The sequence below is a fragment of the Choristoneura fumiferana genome, chromosome 29, assembly GCF_025370935.1.
Source record: "Choristoneura fumiferana chromosome 29, NRCan_CFum_1, whole genome shotgun sequence".
Classification (NCBI taxonomy): Eukaryota; Metazoa; Arthropoda; class Insecta; order Lepidoptera; family Tortricidae; genus Choristoneura; species Choristoneura fumiferana.
In genome coordinates, this window is record NC_133500.1 from 1,738,891 (window position 1) to 1,753,906 (window position 15,016).

Consider the following 15,016-nt stretch of genomic DNA (forward strand, 5'->3'; position numbering starts at 1 on the left):
AACCGCAAGGAAACTCGCTTTCACGTAAAAGAACTCGATCGAAATCTGTCTATCCGTTGGAGAGCTACGATTCCACAGACAGACATTGGCGTCAAACTTCATAACCCTCTTTTTGCGTCGGTGGTAAAAAAAGTTTATCCATTGTGCTCAAATATTAAACTACACACCGATTATCATTTCAATCATCAACCTTGCTTTCACTTCCAACTTCAACAACATCCATATGTTACGTAAACCTTCCTACACTTTAACTTATTAACTTAAGCGAAAAAAAACCTTTAGCCCAGTTCCGAACGTAGTAGGCGGTCGTTAGTCTCGGTTAACTGCAGGGTCGCCAGGGGGGCTACTACGAAATTCGAAAATCTAAGTTCGTATCGTACCGTCCCTCTCACACTCGTATTAAAATTATTAAATAATACAAGCGTCAGTGGGACGGCAAGGTACGAAATTCGAATTTTGCACTTCGTAGTAAATATAGCCAGGCATATTTATTTCAAGTTGGCTGTTCCAAGAACTGTGATGTGACCTACCTGCCATAAATTCAAGTTTTTCCATCACTGGATTGCATTAAATTCACAAACGAATTGTTTTCTTGAATTCTATTTTACTAGAAAGGTCCGATTAAAAAAACTTTAGATTCTAGCGGTTGGCTTTGCGAAATATTGTTGGGTAGAGATTCTAAAATCGAAGCCATGATTTTATTAACAAAAATTATGAATAGCGAAACAATTTTATATTTACCTAATAAAACTATGCTCAGCGGCAAAAAATCTGGCCCTCAAAATGTATGCAGTACTTAATAGTTAATTTTGTATGAAGAGTGGGCCAAATTTTGTGCCGCTGAGTATTATTAATTTTTTACTTCCATGAGAAATAATGAGGCACTTTCCGCGTTCTATTTCCAAATAGGAAGTGAAATTTTTTCCCTTTCGACGGTTTAGGACTACAATGAGAAATGACCACTTCTTGAAATGACCACTTCTTAAAATGACTACTTTTTGAAATGACTACTAAACCGCCGAAAGGAAAATTTCCAATCACGTTTGAGCAAAAATGTCCTTCCTTCGTCAATTGACACCCCTGCAGTTCAAAAGGCAAGGTTTTGTTTACGAGCCCGTCCCACACGTGGCCCGCATCCTCGTTCGCTTTCGCCATACTGGGCCCACATCGCCAAACAGTAACAATAGCACAACTTAGGATAACACCATAACGGAACGATAACATAAAAGCTATAAATCGATGGCTTTGATTATGGTGTAAATAGATTCGTGTGACAAAATCATAAATGAATCTTAATTCGATAGCTCTTTCAACTATTTTGTAGACTACTAGTTTATTTAGCATTCAGTTCAGTTAAAACAGGCAGGCCACGATTTTTTATCTGAACTAGTGAGCACCCTGACTATTCAGCATATCAGGACTATCCTATAGAATCCTATAAATAAGGATAGGTTAGTTTTATATTATAACAATCCTGAAGTACTTACAGTTTCAAACAAATTTCGTTTGCCTATATGAAACAGTTAGGAAGTAAATCATATGGGAAAAATATTATCAGTGAGAAATTAGACAGCCAAACCAAATGCATGACATTCATCGAGGAGTCGCGGAGCTAACAAGCTAAAAGAGATCGATCGAGCACCGCAATGTACCGCTTAGTTTTTCTTCCATGCGTAGGATTTCGTTTAACTTTCGTAAGTTATGTCGCAAAATGGCGTAAGCGCAATCAGCCTAAATGCCCTTCTGTACCACTACCATGAGTTTACAGTGACCGTACTCGGTAGCGACGGCGTAAATTATTTGTAGAGGCGCTGTACAATTCTCCATACAAATAATTTACGCCGTCGCTATCGTGTACGGTCACTGTAAACTCATGGTAGTGGTACTGAATACGTTGAGCTGTGAGGTAATCTTGCGTATGTTTCATCTCACGCGTCTGTCTAAGGCATGGGAACGAAGCTATTGTACTTTCTTTGAATGTATGGCACGAATAATAATATTGATGATCTAGCCGGTGCGTACACTGGTATAGGCTTCGTCTCAAAACAAGAGCAGCTGGACTGTTAGCAGAAGTCTTCATGGTGACTATATATTTGTTTCAGGGATATCACAAACGAATCATTCGATTCGAGTTGGCCTCCCTATACACCTACAGCTGATTCGGTTGGAAGCGGCCTGTATCCACCGAAAGAACCGAAGATTCCGAGTTTGTTTCATCATAATGAATACGTTTATAAAGTTTAATTTTTAATACCAGTTTTTTGTTGACTGGACTTGCATTGTCATCCAAACTACTTTACGTACCTATATATAAAACATTTTAGTCAATCCCAACATTAGTAGTGGGACAAATTTGACTAACAAGATTTGATTACCGACAGACACACAGACACTGGAACAAGTGAAACAAAAAGAACAATGTTACACAAAAATACCACGGTGAAATGTTGACCCCTTTTTTGAAGTAGGTGAAAAGAATCTGTCCTGTCGCTTTCGGCCCGGAAAATCGCAAAAGATTGCAAGTAAACAAACCTAATCTATCGCTATCTTTATCTATCGAGGTCACAAATATGTTTACTTTTCCATACCACTGACATAGCCCCAACAATGCTGAAACAATCTTCTGGCTGAATAATCGTACGTCGACCACAGACAGTATCGTTATAGTTCCTTCTGTAATTAATGTTGTCGATCGCACAGATTGCTTTGATAATTAGTGAGAGATCAGTGTTTTTCAATTTATACTTCTAGTCTTATAAGAAATCAACAATTAACTAACCTAACGATACTATCATTATTGATATCTTACAAGTTTTACCACAAGTAAGTCATCTGAAGAAGCGAAATCGCACACACTTCATTAATGTGTGTCTTTAAGTAAACAAAATAATAATAATAATCCCTTTTTGGGACTTACTTCTCTCTTTTCTCAGTTTGGTCGATGAGGCTGCATTTTCATTGAGACAGAGAAAAACCTAGCCCAGTTACCCTTGTAATGTAAACAATGTATGTTTGATTGCATGTCTCCGCTGCGCATAGCGCATTCTTTTCAATGGATGCACACCCTAACGGTCAATTTATTTAGGTATATCATCGACTGTACTTTCAGGGTATTTAGTTTTAGTTTGTTTCTAAGTAGTAGGTACTACTTCTTATTAAATCCAGTTCTTAACCGTTACTTCCGCTGTTCACGATAAAACCGTATCAGGTATTTGACGTCAACAGCTGGAATAAATACGGTGCATTTGATTGTGACTAATGACCAGTTAAACGCAAAACTTAGTCACGTTTTTCTGCGATATTAGGGCAATCTCGTTTGTTTCCGAGAAAGTTTCGTGAAAAGGGACTTGAATGACGCAGTCGGGCCAATTCACGATTCACGTGTTGTTTTTTTGGCGGTAACAACAATGGGAGTAGTTCAACACAAAACATCGAACCAAGGGCGCCACTTTCTTAGTGATATCGTGATTTTTGACGACAAATGTTTGAAAGATTTCAACAATATTGTATGACAAATTGAAGTTCCTCTTTTATGGATCATTCGATCTGTACTGTCGCGATTGTAAGTACTTTCCCCAAGCTAATCATGTTTATTGAATAAGAGATAAATATGCTTACAAATAAAAAGAAAGTAACAACCTTAAACACACTTAATGGCCACTTTCTACGCAACTATCGTGAATGAGTCGCACAACAAATTTACTTACTCCTATTAACTATAGAATAAAACTTACTGTGCCCAATACTCCTCCCAGTTCTTCTCTTTACTGGAGCCATATCCTCTTGGTAATGTTGCTGTTTTTCCTCTACCATTGAGTGACGAAGACGATCCTCTTTTGTCAGGTAGACTTAACACCGAGTGTCGCTGCATAGGCTCCGATCGGAAAGATTGGAAAGAGCTTTGCGACCCCATTTCATCGGACCTTAGGCTAGTCTGTGATCCTTTAAGTGTACCGTTCTGATGGTTATAGCTATCAATGACACCATATTCACCGTTCAAGGACTGGCTACCTGAATTCACTTCACTGTTGACTCTAGCCAGAGGCGGTCTTGGTGCGGGTCGCCTGTATTCAAAGCTATCCCTATCACCCCTATTAAAAGAGCTGGTTCTTTTAACCATCTTAGGCGACTCCTGTACATTAATCAGCGATGTCATCTTGCTCTCCTTTTCCATGTCTATCTCGTTCTCCAATTGAGTTTGTACGTGGGCCAGCATTTCCTCCAGATCACCCAAGTCGGGATCTATGTTCATTTTAACACGTCGCATTGTCACTTAACTATGGAATGTTGTTTCTATATCACAGTTCACTCTCACTGTAAATTTGCGTAATTTTATCGATGGGGTTTATGCTTGAGGCAAATTCAAACCTACGTTATCTGTTCGCGCGACGAGACGTGCCCGCGCTGCGGCGTCTCGAGTACTACTGATTTGTTTTGTTGATTGATAGACATTAAGGGCAAGGCTGCACACACAGCGTCGCTTGCGCAGCGTAGTGACTAACCTGGGGATGCATAGTGAGTGGAACACTTTCCTTAATGTTTTGGTAATTACTTCGTTAGCGCTGCTCGCCGGCTGATGTACCTAACATTGTTTCACGAGATTTTAATTAACATTTGAATTAGTAAGGGCCCTTTTCGACAGCGAGCAATTTCTAACAGTTAACTTGTAAAGATGTAATAATAAAAACAAATCAAGTAAGAAAACTTTCTGATTAAATATAATTAATTAGACCAAGCGGTCAATCAATGCGACAGTAACATAATGGCAATAGACATTGCATTAGTGTGTTGTTATATATCTTACAGTTTTCTAGTTCGAGAAATTTTTATACATGTACATAGCTAGCTACTAGCTGTTGCCCGCGACTCCGTCCGCGTAGAAGTATGAAAAATAGTTTACATCCTATTCTCAGACCTACCGAATATATCTACACAAAAAAAAACATAAAAATTGGTCAAGCCGTTTCGGGGGAGTTTGGTCACAAACACTGTGACACCGAGAATTGTATATATTAGAAGATGGAACTAATTTATGTTTTATGCGGCCATATAAGCTTAAACGGCAATTTCTCCCTAATCTTTTCAGTAATTTCTATATCGACAGACAAGGACTTTATCACTTTTTAAATAGAGCTTCGTCAGATTTTAGAAAAATTGAGACTAATCTTTGGGTCTTTAAAAAACGAGCTGCTCTTTTCTCAAAGGGCCGGCAACGCATCCGTAACTCAACTTACGGGCGTTTATGTTTTCCATCAGGTGACCCCCGCTTATTTACTTACTCTCTATCATATTAAAAAAAATCAGATTGTCACGTGACTAAGCAGTGTCGCTTCTAATCTTTATTCTTATGAATGCTTTTTGTAACATTATGTCGTTTCTACCAGTATCCGTATCGGATGTCACGATAACAGATGATGTGCAAGGTTAACTGATACAGGTCTGTCTTGTGACCGGGTTCCATGGTTGTTTGTAGTTAAATCAGTATATTATAAATTTTATAATATTCTGCAGTGGCGTGGCGAAACATTTTCTTTAGGCAACACGGAGAGTGAGAAAGCGTGTTTAGGTAGATGTCTCTTTGGATGCAACTCCTCGGAGGTAGTGTAGGAATGTCAAGTAAAAAAAACCGGCCAAGTGCGAGTCGGACTCGCGCACCGAGGGTTCCGTACAATAATTTAAAAAAATATAAGATTAAACTAAAAATTTATGCTTTTCGCAATTTTTTTCTTTATCTGTGCTATAAGACGTTGCTTCGTACCAAATTTCAAGATTCTGAGTTCACGGGAAGTACCCTGTACAGGTTTTGATTCCTTTGCGAGTGTCGAAAATTTGCAGCATAAACGGCTGTATCTTTTGATTGCGTTGGCTTAGAAGTTTGTTTTTTTCACAGCTCCAAGGGACAGTAGACCTGAGTATTTGATAAGAATTTCAGCTTGATACCTTCACGCGTTCCTGAGAAAAAGGGTCTTGACAGACAGACAGACGGACAACAAAGTGATCCTATAAGGGTTCCGTTTTTTCCTCGCTTTTAAGAAGTACCAAACCTATCAATTTATCCAATAACGCTTCTAAAATGAACGCAAAAAAAAACAGCTCTAATAAAAATTCGGTTTCAGTCGAAACCGCAGCACAGATCGAAATCCGGTTCCAGTATCGGAATCAGAATCTTTCGGCTGCAAACATTAGCGTTGGACACTACTACCTACTAATACGGACAAAGAGTTCTCTTCAAATGGATAGGTATCACATGACATCGCGTCATTGAGCTGACCTATAATTGCAAACAGTCTTAATTGACAAAGATTTGTTGGAACTCTCGCTTTGATTGGCACTAATTCACGAAGCAAAACTAGTCTATTAATTAATTAAGGCGCTAGATATGTTGTCACAAGAAGTGTACATTTAGTGGTAAATTCATCATTGGTTTAATGAAAAATGGCACTAATTAAATAAATGGATAACTGTGAGAATCATAATTGTACTTGTATATTACCTATTTACTTCCATTTACATGAACTAAGGTATAAATAAAAATAACAGAAGTTTTTTTGCGTAAAGATATTGTTCCACTTGATAAGGCAAAATTGTAACCGAATCTATCTAATATCTAATAATTGGGAAATAGAGTCTGTTCGTACGGTTCCGTTTTATTTTAATTTAATAGTAAGTTTTTGTTTAAAAACCTCATTTTTAATACAAGCTTTTTTTGCCGACTGTACTTTTTGTGTCTGTACTTGCAATGTCATACTACTACATTCCGTACCAATTTCAAGTCGATGCCATTTACCGTTGAGGAGTTTTCCGTCCTGCAGAGAGGATCTTGGCCGGACAAACCAATGTCACTGCGAATCAATAATTTACAAGTATGCCAAATTGAAGTGACACTAAAACCAATTTGCAAGATTTGACACGCACACATACATACCTACATACATTGCAAGTTAAATAAAAACTTGTAAAAATAAGGAAAATCAGCAACTGGTTCACCAGGTAAAAAGTCCTGTCTACACAGAGAAATAGAATAGGTAATTTAAATGAGAAATTCTTACTCAATTTGCAATATGGGTTGTCAGGATATCCCAATCATATAAAAAAAATTTTTTACTTATTTTCTAGTGTTGTCACTGTTGGCGAACAAAAAAGGATTAATTCAAAAATAAATTCTTATATATTTATTATTCCAAGTATCTCTGAAATGATCCTATTTTGATAAAGCTATCTGGGAGTATTCGATTATTTCTTATTTCTATAAAATTATATTTATCCGTTGCTTAGTACCCATAACACAAGCTTTGCTAAGCTTACTTTGGGACTAGGTCAATTGGTGTGAATTGTCCCGTGATATTTATTTTTATTTATTTACTTATTTATTGCGATTCTGTAACTGCCCATGCCACCATGGTCGAACGAATGATTAATCGATTAAGGATAAGATAATTATTTCTAATACATATTCATTATACATCACTAGTATTTTTTATGAATCATTTAATCGGAAGTACGACAAGATAAGTATTTATAGTGAATATTCAATCCCACACATTTGAGTAACCGCGCGGTCGTTGGACGAGTTGTTTGATTAAATAATAATGACGATTGCTGATAAAAATATAATCCTTGTATTTAAATAAAAACATACAATTTTATAAATAAAATGGTCATTGCATCATAATGAGTGATGGTGGCTTTCGAACTCGAATAACCGATTAATTGATGATCATGAATCTTTATTCGGTCAAAGGAGTTACGTAATGCTCAAAGCTCTTTTGTAATCCAACTATTTGCTCAGGACTACAGTGTTGATGGGCAATGTTAATTAGCAGAGTTTCATAATATCAAGTAGGTCAATAAAAAGGGTTTAAATATACACCAGATCAATCTGCTTTCGTGTATACTGACAATAAAATTTGAACAAATTGTCTCAAAACAATAAACTTTCGATGAACAAAAAATTCGAATAACAAACTAATCGGCGAACCGTTATTCGGTCAGCGGGAGTTCGTGGAGTTCAAAGCTCTTTTAACCACAACTAATTACACGACCGCAGTGCTTGTGAACAATGTTAATTGGCAGCCAATGGCCAGCGGGCGCTGGATTGGCTACTTCCCGTGGCAGCATGTCCGGTGTCATTGTGTCCCTTGGTTGAAAATAAGTCTTTGTTTATTTGGTTCATAGAAAGGGTTTAATATCAAACATTTCGTACTACTTTACTCCTTGTCAATCTCAATAAAAATTGGTAATATTTTGCGTGACAGAGAATGAAGAGAAACCATGTCACGTTCACGTATCTGTCCATATAATGCTTCGAGTGCGTAAATAATAGACAGTATACAGACACATAAACAGTATGTTTAATCCCTGGGACAGGTAGGATACTACCAGTTCGGAAAGAAAATAGTTGCTAAGAATGCGCCTCAAAACCATATTTTTGGTAGTTGTATTTCGAGCTAGTTCTTGTATCTCAAGTTTTGTATTTTGCAGGATTCCGCGAAATGGGTTTGCTACAGAGAGCAGACTGAGATTAAAATAGGACACTTTACTGACGAACAAAAGGATAATTCCTGTGAGCGTAATTGCTCCGAAACGCTCTACTTTTAAAACAGCTACCGTGTATTCTTTGTCTTGCTTTGACTTCACATCTTAGAACTTCATAGAGGGATAGAAATGTTACACACATGCCAAAAATGCGATGTACCTGCCAGTAGCGTTGAATTAACATTTTTGTTAAGCACATCGAACAGAGAGAGAAGCGCGCAGGTATGTTATAGGATTTAACAAAGTACCTATTAACATCCTAATTATCAGATTTATTTAAATATGGTCTAAGCTCAGGGCAAGGAGAGGCGAAAAATTTGCGAAATCTGTTTTCGAAAGAAATATACCATCACAATTTCTTTCGAAAACAGATTTCGCAAATTTTTCGCCTCTCCTTGCCCTGAGCTTAGACCATATTTAAATAAATCTGATAATTAGGATGTTAATAGGTACTTACACCAACGAGATAGACCAGCTTAAAGCCACGGGTTTACGGTGGATGCAGGCCGCTTCAAACAGAAGAAACTGGAGGCCTAAATGTTATGTTTGTGCAAAAGTTCTCGGAAATTGCTGGAAATTTTCGCAAGAAATATAGAAAATTCAAATTTAAGAAACGGAAAGTTTCAATCCTCATACAAAATTGTCCGAGATTTTCCTACAGACCTATATGAAAAATTCCGCAATTATGGAAAGTTTCCTTTGGCACATCAGTATAGTCTATGTCCAACATTGGACGTTCTACGCTGATATAATGATGAAGATGAATATAATTATGGTTCACGTATGATCCAGTTATTTTTTGTTATCGCCTGTAGCGAATGCGACCCGTGGTTGGCGGAAGCACGTTGTCGCAACAGATAATGCGCGCGCGCTCGAGTGACATATTGCAGGCAGATAGCGACGGAAATCGCCGCTTATGAAATTTGCCATTTTAGGGCCCAGTAGGGCGTGACTTTTTTAATGCAAGTGCTACCTTGCTATACTTTTTTGTTTATTGGCAGAACTTTTCTCACTGAAAACTAAGATTGTTCTCACAAAACGTCCTTAAAAGTCACCATTGTTACATACCGCCGATTTAAAGGCAAAACAGACCTCGTCCAAAAGCATTTTTTTTTTATGAAATCCATAGTCGATTTCGATTTACCTTTGATAAAAGGCAGAGGATTGTTTTTGTTTCAATTTAAAATAAAAGTAAAAATTAGCTCCAGTAATGTTTCATACATATTCCATTGTTATCCAGTTAACAACTTTTTAAAATACATACACGTAAATTACGGCACAATACACCTTAACATTTTATTTAAAGTGTTTTTGCAAAAAAAACACCCTTTCAAATTACTTTGATAAAAATTCAATTGTTTTGTTATACATGGTTTATGACAATTACATTTTTCTTTTTGATTCCTTTTCGATTTTATAGAAACTAGGTGATTTATCGCCTCGTCTGAAATAGCAATTACTTTCTTCGTATTATAGACTCGTTCAGTTAAGCCTGCCGCCTACCTCCTAGGCAATAATGTACTATTTTTGGTGCTTAATTTTATAATAATTGGTGATCTCTTAAATATTAGCCGTAAAGGAAGCCGGCATTAACACAAAACACTAATACAGATAACAAACCCCTATTCTTCGAGCCTGACTTTAAATAAACAATGGATGGAACATTCAAAAGAATATCAGTTACTGTTCAAGATTGAGATGCCAATTGTTTGGGTTAAAAATTTAACTGATCGCACCACAGAGCACTTAAAACTGGAGATCGTACACAAAACAAATAATAAAAGAAATAGAAACGTTCAACTGTGTATTTCCATTCGGGTAGGTAGGTCCTGTCCTTTCTTGAATCTTGAACTTTATTGTGTATAGCAGTAATATGTTTCTTTGTTTAATTTATATGCCGATAGATGTCGCTGTATGGAAAATTATACCATCCTGAATCGCGCTGGCGAGATTTTTCTGACTAGTATAAATAGGGTGTCGAATTGAAATACATTGTCATTCGCCGAGCAACCGTTGTTTGATTCACGTCAAGGACAGCGGTTGAACATGGTCCTTCAGAACTCGGATCTCCAGTAACTTGGAGGTGACCAAGCGGACCACGGACTGTCTGAAAACGAAATCTAATCAACAAACGCCTCAGAAAACGACAATCATTCAGATACATAAAAAATAACCCTTTTTGCATTCGGTTTCAAAATGTAATACATAATCACGGCAACTCCGGTCGTAAGTACTTCATGGAGCGTACCGAATTCCTTGAAAACTCAAGTCTCCGGCATTTCTTTTGTTCACTGGTATCGGTACCTGCCGGACTTGGCGGTTAAACAAAAGAATTGCGTCACGAGTATCTTACTTAATATCACAAACTAATTTCTGCCTGCGACTTCGTCTGCACAGAATCCGTAGAAATAAAAAATATTAACCCGTACACCAGTGGTTCCCAAACTGTGCGCCGTGGCGCCCTAGGGCGCCCTGGAGTTTACCCAAGATCGCCGCGTGGGGCACCTTTCACCTCGGTAACTTAGGCATTCTGCTGAAAATCATCATTTGTTTATTTCAACTGGCTAGTCCCCGTAGCAAGGGCGCCGTCGTGACAAAATACTAAGCTTATTATTGCGCCGCAAACTGAAATAGTACATAGTGTCTTAAGGGCGGTAAATAAGGAATTACGAACGAGAGTCTATTAAAAGCCCGAAGTCGAAGACTGAGGGCTTTAATGAGTCGATGTTCGTAATTCTAGTACCGCCCGTGCGACATACAATGTTTTTCATCACATTTGCGAGTAAAATTGTATATTTGTAAAAGAAAAACTAATATTTTATCAAAAATTGCCGATATCGCTGATTGCGCTCTTGGCAATCTGCAGCATGTGCATGGCGTGCGTGTGCAGCGCGCGCACGGAGCAGCAGCACACCATGCAGTAACAAACTCATTTACCGACCACGGGTTTCATGACAAGCACATTAAGGTCGAGGGTTTTATTTGGGGGGTTGCAACCAAGGTAGCCTGCATGTTACGACACTGTTTACGAGCAAGTGTGATGAAAAAAATTAAGAAACCCCGCCGTACACACAAACACGTGACCTATATTTCCAATAATAAATGTGGCATCTCTGAATTACTATGAAAAGTGATTAAATTTATCTGACGGATATATGCGATGCCGTCTCTGTTTGTTTTGTTCGAATAGACGAGACGGCATCACATTTATTCGTCAAATAAAATTAGTCAACGGGTGGTGAAACAGCCCCTAAGTCTTCATAAACAAAGTGCCGTGCCTGGTTTTAGAATAGGACAGACCCATCTCTTCCCGTGGGTGTCGTAAAAGACGACTATGGGAGCTGATGTGAGAGTGGCAGCAGCGCTTTATTTTGCCAACTACGAACTTCAGACTCCAGCTCTGCGGTGTGGAAGGCAACAGAAAAACACCGCACTCTTTTTGCAAGAAAGTCGCCAAGAACATGAAGGTCCACTATTAATTCTCAAACGACGCCCACGACCGCTCTGTCAAGAGTGTAACGGCTTAGAAGAAGAGACATATTTTTTCTTATAAAATCATCGTCTGTCGCATAGTTCATTAACTACAATATTAATTGACGTCTGTTAATGCCGAGTACTTCCTTAGTACGAGCTTTTACTAAACTCGCAATGTTCGTATGTTTGTATTTTTTTTTTCAAAATTTTCTCAAATTTACTTGAATTTTGTACGGACATACAGAACATTAGGTATTACAATACGGCCAAACGAAGACGTAAGGTAAGGTACGAACGTTATAAAAACTATTTATAAAGTAAATCAATTATTTCTTATTCAGAGCGTGGTGTGGTGTGGTAACAATAAAAAATAAAAGCCAAATGAAGTTAAACTAACGAAGCACGAATTTTTTCATTGCACAAGTTACTGTGATACGAATTATTTGAAGCATAACGAGGTACTAATCGTTGATCGGAGATAACGAGCTACGAGTATAAACTTAAAGAGAACAAGTAATTAATTGTTGAACATCATGCAACTGTTGAGAATCACTGGACTTCAGAGACGTAGAGCAAAGCTATTGGTGCATTTGACAGTTCCAATTTTAAATTAAGCCAATTGGTTGACGAGGCAGCTGTATTAAAACTGCGTCAACACGCGATTTAATTAGAAGTTGTAATACAAGCCATAGTTGAGACGGCACGTTAAAATGTAGTAAGAAAGTTAGATAATGCTATGACATATAGATAACCTCAAGCATTTTGCGCTATTAAAGAGGCCGGAAATTGGCTTAAAAGCATACATCCGGTGTCAACGAGGTGTTAAGGTCAAAGCTTTGGTGAAAAATGGGGGTGGGCTTATTGTCCGAAGGTTATTTTATTACATAACAATAAAATTTTGTACAAAATAAAATTTGAGTACAATCACGGGCATAAATATCTATAACGCCATATTGGCATAAAGGTGCAGATATTTTTGACGTCTTGGTAACGTACATTTATTCAGGCCTTTGATTTGAATGAACATATCAGATACCTACTTGGACTAGGTTTCAAGTCAATCGTATCATTTGTAAAAGTCGAGTTGCAGAATTTCTTAACAAGAGAATTTACTAAAAGTATTATACAGAATAATTTATTGAATCAGGCGTTACTTTGCGGAGGTCCATATCAATGAACTAACAGAATTTATTTGCTCACCCGCAAGCTTCGCAAAAGGCCTTCGCGAAGGTCGCGGTCGCGGGTGACAAAAGATATTTTTTTTAGTTCATTGATTATTATAAAGGTTTTAAAAACAACAGCAAACATTTTAACTACTTCGCAATCAGCTACATACAACACCAAAACTAAAGTCCAAAGCTAACGATCAATCCCGTACTAATTTGCAGACGAGTACGATCCTCAGATTACTTTGAACACAATAGCTAAAGTGTACACCTTAACCACACGACAGTGTAGAAAACTATCTCGACAAATGACTTCTTAAGTAAGACTAATTAGTTATCTTAAGGGATAACACCAAGCAACCAATAGAACGTAATCCTAAGAATCACAAAGACACGGCAAGACGACCATTAACAATAGTCTCCTCCGACAAAGTTCTGCGGCTAACTAGTTATCCGACTTTGAACCTCAAGACGATAGTAACATAGCTCTTGTGGACGCTCGTGGTAACTTGCGACTTCGGCAACGTGACCAAGCTAGTCTATCTGGTGCAGTGATGCGTATAACTTGGACTGCAGTTAAAGTTACTAGCGAATAGCGAAACACAAGTAAAGAAAATGTGGCGAAGAGGTTGAAACAATCGTAAAAACCATGCCTGAATCTTATGCCTTATGATTCAATTCATAGATGAAGTGGTGAAAGCAATTGAATAAGTGTGAGCGAGGGATACACAATAGATCACCGTAAGTCGAAGTGTATCTGTAAGCACCTCTAGTAATACTATAACATAAGATACCCACGGCCCAAACCCTCTTATTCTGAGAGGAAGCCTGCGCCCAGCAGTGGAACATACATGGGCTGGGATGATGATGATAAGATACCTAAGATCCCGATGGAACTACTGCGAATAATCCTAAACGAGGCTTCGCTCGCTTCGCCCTGCGTTTTGTACCAATCCCATCATAAAAACTCAACTCCCAACATCATACCCGATTGGCCGCGGTGGACGCTCGCGTCCGTAGAGAAATGCTGGGAATTCACAGAGGATATTACAGATTATCATCGTTTGTCAGGCCGTCGGCGACCAAATGACACGCGTAATGATGTACGAGTTGATAATAGTTTTACTCACGATTTTGAAGGGCCTTTGCCCTTGCTACACAATGAGGATTGAGAAATATAGAAGCGCCGCGGGCCGCGGCTGCGGTCTGCTTCATACTGAAGAATAGCGAGACAAAAGTAATTAATTGGGTTAAATAGGGAGGGGATATTAAGGAGTAATGTGGTTTGAGGGAAGGGTTCTGATCGAGTCGAAGTCAAAACTACTATCTTGCAAAAAGATCTAAACATCCTTGATCTAGATCTAAGATCTTGAATTAACTACAAAAATTAGCCGTGATAGTCGTGCTGGCTGATTGATTAACGCGATGGCGGGCAAACTCAAATGCCTTAGTGGGTTAATTTTAAGCCCAAAAGCCTGGAATCCTCCACCCTTGATTTAAAGTAATGAAAGTTCATAAAGTTTTATACACTCAATACTTATACATATACATGTGTTATCAGACCTTATTTCATAGGTTTCTAGGTCTCTGTCAAAGCCAAAGACAGACATATCGTGTTTGTGGTCTAAGCAACCGCAGTTACGACAGCGATAGGCATGAGGCATGGACATGGATATTTTGATATAAGTATGCGATAATTAATCAATCATAAAACTACGCACAAGAACATAGCTGATTCTGTGTTATGTATGTTACAGCATGTCACTTAACAAATTAAAAGCAAACATTTTGTATTTAATGACGCGGAAAGAAAGTTTGCTTTTGACAAATAACCTTTCGAG

The 15,016-nt window shown here is 38.0% G+C and overlaps 1 protein-coding gene across 1 annotated transcript in view; it reads right to left on the reverse strand.

Moving 5' to 3' along the window:
• Positions 1-4,488, reverse strand: part of ena (ENAH actin regulator enabled) — a 30,347-nt gene extending 25,859 nt beyond the window's left edge. The window contains exon 1 of the mRNA XM_074109836.1: positions 3,735-4,488. Within this exon, the coding sequence (XP_073965937.1) occupies positions 3,735-4,267 (533 nt within the window). The 5' untranslated portion in view covers positions 4,268-4,488. The remainder of the gene's footprint in view (positions 1-3,734) is intronic.
• Between the last annotated feature and the right edge of the window lie 10,528 nt (positions 4,489-15,016).